Source organism: Megalobrama amblycephala, unplaced genomic scaffold (genome assembly GCF_018812025.1).
Source record: "Megalobrama amblycephala isolate DHTTF-2021 unplaced genomic scaffold, ASM1881202v1 scaffold518, whole genome shotgun sequence".
Lineage (NCBI taxonomy): Eukaryota > Metazoa > Chordata > Actinopteri > Cypriniformes > Xenocyprididae > Megalobrama > Megalobrama amblycephala.
Window position 1 is genome coordinate 55,376 of NW_025953432.1, and position 9,239 is coordinate 64,614.

A 9,239-nucleotide genomic window follows, 5' to 3' on the forward strand; every position below is an offset into this window, starting at 1 on the left:
CAGTGAGACAGAAGTATCCAAACTTCTCCTCTCCAGTCATCCCACCACCTGCCCTCCAGATCCCATCCCCTCACACCTTCTACAAGCCATCGCTCCTACACTTTTACCAGCACTGACACACATCGTCAACACATCTCTCCACACTGGCACTTTCCCTAACACATTCAAGCAGGCTCGGGTAACCCCACTGCTTAAGAAACCCGCATTAAACACGTCTCTTGTAGACAGCTACAGACCTGTTTCTCTCCTACCATTCATAGCAAAAACACTTGAACAAGTTGTTTTCAACCAGGTGTCATCTTTCCTCTCACAGAGCAACCACTTGGATGTCACTTAATCTGACTTCAAGAGTGGCCACTCGACTGAGACTGCACTGTTGTCAGTCACTGAATCCTTGCAAATTGCAAAGGCTAATTCCAAATCATCAGTTCTCATTCTGCTGCCTTTGACACAGTGAATCATTAGATCCTTCCACTTCTCTGGTTTGAATCCTATCTCACAGGTCTTTCAGAGTTGCCTGGAGAGGGGAGGTATCCAAAGCTCATCAAATGACCACGGGTGTTCCTCAGGGTTCAGTTCTTGGACCCCTCCTCTTCTCCATTTACACTACATCACTTGGTCCCATCATACAGGCACATGGTTTCTCCTACCATTGCTATGCTGATGACACACAACTCTTCCTTTCATTCCAACCAGATGATCCCACAGTAGCTGCACGAATCTCAAGCTGTCTGACATCTCGGCATGGATGAAAGAACATCATCTGCAACTCAAACTGGCAAAGACTGAGCTTCTCGTCTTCCCTGCCAATCCGACTCTAAATCATGATTTCAGCATCCAGCTAGGTACATCCTGAATTACCCCATCAAATTCGGTCAGAAATCTTGGAGTGACCAAGATGCACCATCCTTGATGACCAACTGACCTTCAAAGACCACATTGCAAAGACAGCTCGGTCATGCAGATTTGCACTATACAACATCAGGAAAATCAGGCCCTTTCTAACAGAACATGCAACACAACTTCTCGTCCAGGCTCTGGTCATTTCTAGGCTTGATTACTGCAAATCTTCTGGCTGGACTGCCATCATGCGCAATCAAGCCTCTACAAAGATTCAGAACACTGCAGCACGTCTCGTCTGTAACGAGCCCAAAAGAGCCCACGTCACGCCTCTCTTCATCTCTCTGCACTGGCTACCACTTGCTCCAGTATGCATGACGAACACTTTGTAAAGATCCATTTTGAGGGTTATGTTAGCTGTGTAAACTTTGTTTATGCACTGTTTAAGGCAAGCGCGCGATTTAAAGGGACCGCAACCTGAATCGGCGCATTTCTAATGATGCCCCAAAATAGGCAGTTAAAAAAATTTATTAAAAAAAAATCTATGGGGTATTTTGAGCTGAAACTTCACAGACACATTCAGGGGACACCTTAGACTTATATTACATCTTGTAAAAAAACATTCGATGGCACCTTTAATTTCTGCTTTTGCCAATTTTGATCCTATCATTCCTTTTTCCATTCTAGATAATTCTTCCTTTTGATTCACTTCTTTTAGTCTTAAGATTTTCTTAAGGTCAAGTTTTCAGCACCTGAGATCATTTTTATGCCAGGTATATGATTGGACATGGATAATTCCAGTCTGTTCTATAGGCTCTACTGTTGTTGATATCTCCACTCTGTGTCAATCAAATATTTAATTCCTGATATATCCAAAAACAACTGATCTGACTCCTCTTTTACACGAGGATCACAGAGATTCTTCTTCAGTAGGCCTTCCTCATCCTATTTTGCAGAAACTACAGCTGTGTCTTTAGCTTCTTGTTTCTTCTGTGTTCATTTTCAAAAACATTATTGCTCAATACCCTATTTCCTCTTACTTTCTTTGTGTTATACGCTCCATTTGTCCTTTTTTCTTTTATTTTCTTTCTTTCTTCTGGAGCCACATGGGCCCATTTTCCTCTGGAATATAACTACTCTTAACAGGTGTAACTGTTTTATTCATTATTCTGGGTTTTCCTGTTCCCCAGTTTTTCTGGCTTTGATTATTCCTATTCGATGGGCTAGGCCCACTCTGTCTACTCTGAAATCAAGTATTATATTTTTTCTGATCTCCTTTTTTAGATTTAAAGGGTTTACTACGATAACCTGTATACACTCCCTGTTCTGTTCTTCATTTATTCTGAGGTCTTACTTTTTTGGTCTTTACGTGCTGTGTAGTAAGGTCATATACTGCTAACGTATTTTGGATTTCTTTACTACTAGCATTATTCAGTATTGTGGCTAAAGTGTGTCCTCCAGGTAAACTTCTGCCCACTTCTCGTAACAATCTGATTTTATCTTCATGAGGGACGTCGGCTTCTATCGAAAGCCACATACTCAAAATTGGCACCCCATCTTTTTGGGCTTCTATCAAATCCTTTTTCCATTGGGCATACTTATCCTCTGTACCTGTGAGTTCTCTGGACTTTTCTAAGGCCTCGGCTGTAATTGCATGGCCAGTACAAGTGCGAACTAACCGTGTAGTTGAGTGTTTATCAAGTCTTGCAGCTTCCGCTGCTTTCATAATGCGGTTTGCATAACTGCTATGGTCTTCGCCCTGTTTTATTTTTCCTACCTGCTGTTTAACTGCTTCTGTTCAATTTATTTCGAATCATTTTGCCTGATAGTCTACTTGCTCTTCATTTGGCTCTTTTGAGTAAGTACAGTGATGTGTCTGTTAGTTATCATATACGGGCACTATAAGTAAGTGTCTGTTATTACCCACACTTGTCTATAGGTACAAAGTAATTACCATGTATGTATCACTGGAAAGTACACCAGTGTTTCTTATTAGTTTCCATGTACATACATGTCAGGTAAGTACCTTGTGTTACCACTCTTTTACCTGTATGTACAACAGAATTAATCTATGTTTACCAGAAAAGTACATGTTCTGTAAAATAAAGTGCTACTCAATTAATAGCTTTTATCGGCCGATACCGCTTATTGGCCGTTACATTAGAGCATTTCTAATATATATATATATATATATATATATATATATATATATATATATATATTTAACTCCAACCCAGCTCCAAAACACTTTCCTGTAAGTTTCTACACAGCAATGCATGCTGGGACTTTTGATTGGTGCACCCAAAATATACTGCAAAATGCTTTTTGATTATCACCATTGTTGAGATTCATGTACTGATTCTTGATGCCTTGATGTGTGTCTAAATCATAAAAAAAAAAGTGTCCAGAGCTCAACTATAGTAAACACCGATCACAATAATAGTGACTTAAATAGACTCTTTCTTTCAGTGATTCTGCTTTTTAAAGGTGCCATCAAACGTTCTTTCACAAGATGTAATATAAGTCTAAGGTGTCCCCTGAATGTGTCTGTGAAGTTGCAGCTCAAAATACCCCATAGATTTTTTTTTTATTGATTTTTTTTAACTGCCTATTTTGGGGCATCATTAACTATGCACCGATTCATGCTGCGGCCCCTTTAAATTGCTCGCTGTCCGCCCCCTCCCGAGGTCTCGACTCTATCACTGCATAAACAAACAGCTAATATAACTCTCAAAATGGATCTTTACAAAGTGTTCGTCATGCAGCATGTCTAATCGCATAAGTATAGTATTTATTTGGATGTTTACATTTGATTCTGAATGAGTTTGATAGTGTTCCGTGGCTAAAGCTAACATTACACACTGTTGGAGAGATTTATAAAGAATGAAGTTGTGTTTATGAATTATACAGACTGCAAGTGTTTAATAATGAAAATAGCGATGGCTCTTGTCTCCGTGAATACAGTAAGAAACGATGGTAACTTTAACCACATTTAACAGCACATTAGCAACATGCTAACAAAACATTTAGAAAGACAATTTACAAATATCACCAAAAATATCATGACATCATGGATCAGTCAGTTATTATTGCTCTATCTGCCATTTTTCGCTATTGTTCTTGCTTTCTTACCTAGTCTGATGATTCAGCTGTGCACAGATCCAGACGTTAATACTGGCTGCCCTTGTCTAATGCCTCCATCATGGGCTGGCATATGCAAATATTGGGGGCGTACATATTAATGATCCCGACTGTTACGTAACAGTCAGTGTTATGTTGAGATTCGCCTGTTCTTCAGAGGTCTTTTAAACAAATGAGATTTACATAAGAAGGAGGAAACAATGGAGTTTGAGACTCACTGTATGTCATTTCCATGTACTGAACTCTTGTTATTCAACTATGCCGAGGTAAATTCAATTTTCAATTCAATGGCATCTTTAAGAGCAGGAGTTTAACACTGGGGTTTTCGCTGTGTAATTAGTCTGAGGACCTTGATTAACTGGTTTAGGTGTGTTTACTTAGGTTTGCAGTTAATCTCTGCCGGACATTTGCAGGTTTAGGCACCCCGGCCTAAAGGTAACCAAAAACATGTTTATTTAAGAACAGATTATGCATGAGTGCAGTTTCACATCCAAATGCTGAAATTTTCAGAAAACCTAAATATATCTCATTGCATTATGTAATAAAAGAGGACCTGAGAAAGGAATTACATTTTTAATAGTTGTACAAGCTGGCAAATTAATCCTAAGTACTTTTATGCAAATACAGAAAAAGTTTGTCCCGTGTGAAACCACACAGACCAGACCTTTATAAGATTTAGTAATTAGATGACTGTGCTATTTAGATGGTCCATGCATCATGATCTAACGCACACACTTTTATGCAATATTAAAAGAAGGGGAAAAAAGCAAACTTCCTCATCTTTTGGTTTAAAAACTGCTGTTGTCATCAGGCTGGATGCACTTCTTTTCTCATCATTGCTCCTGAAGAACCTTACAAAAAGACAACCACGTAAAGACAATTAAGGTAAAGTAAAAGATTACTCTGACATGTTGTTTTATCGTAACTGTTATGTCTTCTTGTTGCATTTGTTATTATTGTTGTTGATGATGGTGTGTAAAATAGTTTTGTATTGTGTAATGGTTTAATTGTGCAGCATATTGCAATTGCAGTGATGTGTTTTGTATTTGTTAAACCCTTTTATTGGTCTTTCAGCATCTGTTTTTCACTGGATCATCTGAGGGATTTGACTGAATCAAGATGCTGCTGATCATTGAAGCTCTTCTTCTCATTTCATCTGCTCTAGGACGGGTAAGTGTGTTCTAGTATGAATATTACAGACATGAACACTGATGATGATGCGATCATTATGATTCCTGTCGCTGCAGGATCACAGAGATGACGACAAGATATATATACTGGATAAGGCACTGAATTCTGTCGATGACCAATATGACGGCTGTAGAAAGAACATGAAAAAGGACGTGGAGACAAAGTATCTAGAGAATGAACTCAATACTTCACCTGATTTTAAAAAAGCTTGGAATAGAGGAAAAGCTTCAGTCAAGCCCCCATATGATATCTTGTCAGAGAATCATGAAATTGCCATTTTTGTGTACAGTGATGATGTACACAGTGAAATATACAAAGACTTCAATTCTGACAGTCGTATTGGTAAAGAACGGTACAGAAACAAAAATTACAAATGGTATTCACTTTACTTTCTGTTAACTGAAGCGATACAGATTCTGAAGAGCAAAACAGAACAAAAAAATAAATGTCTTTCAACTTATCGTGGCACTGATGTTAAATTTAAAGAGAATGTTCTGAACACAGAGGTTCGTTTCGGCTCGTTTGTATCTTCCTCTTCTAGTCGTGAAAGTGCACAGAATTTTGGAAGGAAATCTTGTTTTGAAATCGAAACTTGTGAAGGTGCTGATGTGACAAAATACTCTGCGTTTCCTAATGAGGAAGAGGTGCTGATTCCACCTTATGAGATGTTTAAAGTCACTAAAGTCAGGACAAGAAAAGATGACAAAAATCTCTGGTGTGAGACTGTGTTCACTTTGAAAAAGAATAAAAAAATGAGTAACCTGAACTGTGCGGTTGCACAAAAGGACAAATCTTTAAATCTTTATTCATATTAAAAGGTGCTTCTGTTAATTATAAGATTTAATAGATTGATTAATTCTAAATAATAATCAAGCTTTAAAAGGTTTAAGTAAAAAAAAAAGAAAAAGAAAAAAAAAAAAAAGAGTTACCAAACTGATAAAAGCATCAGTTTGGTAACAAAAAAGGTTTCTAAATATAACAGTTTTGTACAAAACTGTCATTTGCTGTGTTTATCAAATCAATGTCTTTTTAAAATCAAGTTTTCCAATTTTCACATGTAACTGCTGAACTCAGCTACAACTCTTGTGTGTGATTTTGTCATTTTCTAGTGATTAAAGATACAGTTCAATCAAAAATTAAAATTCTGTCATCATTTACTATTCCAGAGCTGTATGCACTGAAAAATAAATTTGTTTTGTTTTATTTACTTGATTAAACAATTTTACTTTAATTTACACTGTCTATGACTATTAATTATTTTTTATATTCTGTTGTGTTAAACCAGCATTAGGGAAACTAGGAAAAGGTTTTCTTTTGGAGAATAAGGCTTTGCACAGGGAGAATAATTGTCTAAATAAATGTATTAGAGTTTGTTGGTATTTTTAGGGTAAAGTGTTGAGCTTGAGTTGAGGACATGCAAACAAGAAATTGTTTTAATAAAAAGACAACTGTGCAACGGATGTAACATTACCATCTGTAAAAAATATATATATATTTAGTTAGAGCCCACATATATTCTTTGATTTAAAGGCATTTTTAAGCCAGCTGTCACATAATCAGTTTTAGGGTTTTCAAGTAGCCGGTTCATCGACAAATATTATAATGAGGTCAAATTTTTGCCAAAATTAATGGAATTTTTCCCCTTCAGTAGTTATACACATCTGAGTGCATTTCTTTGGCCTAGAGAGGCCATTAAGAGTTTGTTCTGCAAAATGTCTAGAATTTATGTTTGTACATTAATTTAAGGTCGAAAGAAAAGCAGAATCCTAACATGTTCTTTGTTGATCATCCTGAAGCCAGGTCTAATATCTCTGTCGCCAAACTCTTCTGCATGGTTCACGAGAGCTTCTTTGAGTTTTGTACTCAAATGAAATCATTTCCTCGAACCCCTGTAACTAGAGACATTGACTTGGCTTTACTTGAAAGGAACAACAAAGTACAGTGCTTTAAAATTACATGATATAACCATGTTCATCAGTTCAGGATCTCTGATGTGACATTGTGTTTCTTTGAACAGCTATAGAAAAATAAGCGATCTGAACTGTGCAGGAGAATCCAACAATGAAAAACTAGTTGCTTTCTGTAACGTGTAACAATTTTAACATTATTTTGTTGTGTGTTAACCTGTAGATACTGTATGTTTCTGTCTTGCTTTATTGAGTCACAACATTATTTTGTCTGATTGCACAGTTAGTTTCACATGGTAAACTTCAGAAAAATTACTGTGCTTAATTTATTTATTTTTTTAGTCAGTTTCAACTTCTGTCAACCAAATAAATCTCAATAAATCTCTTTGATAAACAAAACATCTTGTGTTTGCGTGTTACAGTGGGAACATAAATCAAAAATTATGGATTCACAACATTATCTTGTGATGTTGAAATATTTGAGATGAAAAACTTCCCTTATCTCTAAAACATCACACATAATACATTTAAAAATATTTTATATATAATTGTTTTTCTTTTAAAGTAAAATGAAAGTAAATTACATATATGTAAAATGACTAACTGTAAAATAACTAAGCCTTTTTGTTTTAGTATGTTGTTGTTGAACGAATGTACCCTAAATGTGCAGTGTTGAGGGTCCTTGAGGACCAGCGTTGAGAGACTCTGCCCTGGAGAAGGTGTGTTCAGCTCTGTGAGCTCCAGGAACCCCTGCCCTAGACCACTATCAGCATGCTATTGCATCAGACAAATGTCTTGAAACTGCAAAATGTGTGTGGTGCACTATTTGTTTTAATGATTGTCAATAATCAATCAGTTTTGTTCTCGTTATATAAAGTTTGGAATATGGATGTGTGTACTTATACTCTTGAATGCTATCAGTATTTTTATTGCATAATTGATGAAAGGGATTTTTCTGCAGTGTCATGACAAAAACAGAGCTTAATTAAAGGGCCAGTTCACCAAAAAATGAAAACTCTGTCAGTAATTACTTACACCCATGTCTTCATACATCCATAAGACTTTTGTTCATCTTCAGAACATAAATTAAGACATTTTTAATGAAATCTGAGAGATTTCTGTCACTCCATTGGGAACAACTGAACTTACACATTCAAGGTCCAGAAAGGTATTAAAGACATCATTAAAGTACTCTATGTGACTCCAGTGGTTTAACCTCAATTTTATGAAGCTATGCAAGTGCTTTGTTTGCACAAAAAAACAAAAACAAACATAATGGACAGAGGCCCTCCGGGAGCAAGGAGGAATTTGTTTTAAGTGTTTACTTGTTTTTACAGGAAATTCATGATCATATACAACTTTTTTAAAGATTAGTTGCAAGACCTTTTTTATGAGATAGAGACAGTAAAGATGAAACTGGAATTGACAGAGAGAAGAGTTGGAGGATGGGGCCGGGAATAATTTCATTAATATTTCTTTTGTTTAATTCAGAAAATGTCTTCTGACTGTAACTTTCATAGAGTCAAAAGTACAACTTAGGCATGCAAAGGGTTTTTTAGCCTCTTTTGGCCACTGTGAAACCACACATAGACCTTCACAGAAGTTGTGTTATGATGAGATCAACAGTTTAGTTGAGCTGAATGCATCAAGATCACACCTCAGCTCTTATTCCTCAGAAAACACACACATTATTAGTGTTATAAAAAGCAACTTCATCCTCCTCATATGTTTGTTTGAAGGGTCATTGTCATCTGGCTGAAAGCAAATCTGACAGAATCTGACAAAACAGATAACAGTATTTTCAAGTAAGTTTGGGGTTAAAGTACAAGGTCAAGGTCAATGTGCAAATCTACTGTATGCACATATTCTATAATATGATATAAATGTAGTATTTGTGAGTTGTGTCTCTTGTCTTTCAGCATCTGTTCTTCATCTGAGGGGTTTGACTGAATCAAGATGCTGCTGATCATTGAAGCTCTTCTCATTTCATCTGCTCTAGGACGGGTAAGCTTGTGTGTTCTGAAGTCAAACACAGACAAACATAACAAGAACTGCATCATGATGAGCTCAATTTTTTAAACATTTTATACATCACAGTCACACTTCAGCTGTTATATTCCACAACATGCATATTATCAGCCATATAAAACAAGCTACCTT

General features: G+C 36.4%; 1 protein-coding gene across 1 annotated transcript; it reads left to right on the forward strand.

The window, feature by feature from the left end:
* Positions 1–4,271: 4,271 nt before the first annotated feature.
* On the forward strand, positions 4,272–7,478 carry LOC125261880 (T-cell ecto-ADP-ribosyltransferase 1-like). Its single transcript, XM_048180442.1, has 3 exons — positions 4,272–4,866; positions 5,056–5,151; positions 5,229–7,478. Exons 2-3 carry the CDS (start codon positions 5,101–5,103, stop codon positions 5,985–5,987), a joined length of 810 nt encoding a protein of 269 aa, XP_048036399.1. The 5' UTR covers positions 4,272–4,866; positions 5,056–5,100; the 3' UTR covers positions 5,988–7,478.
* The last annotated feature ends 1,761 nt before the right edge of the window (positions 7,479–9,239 follow it).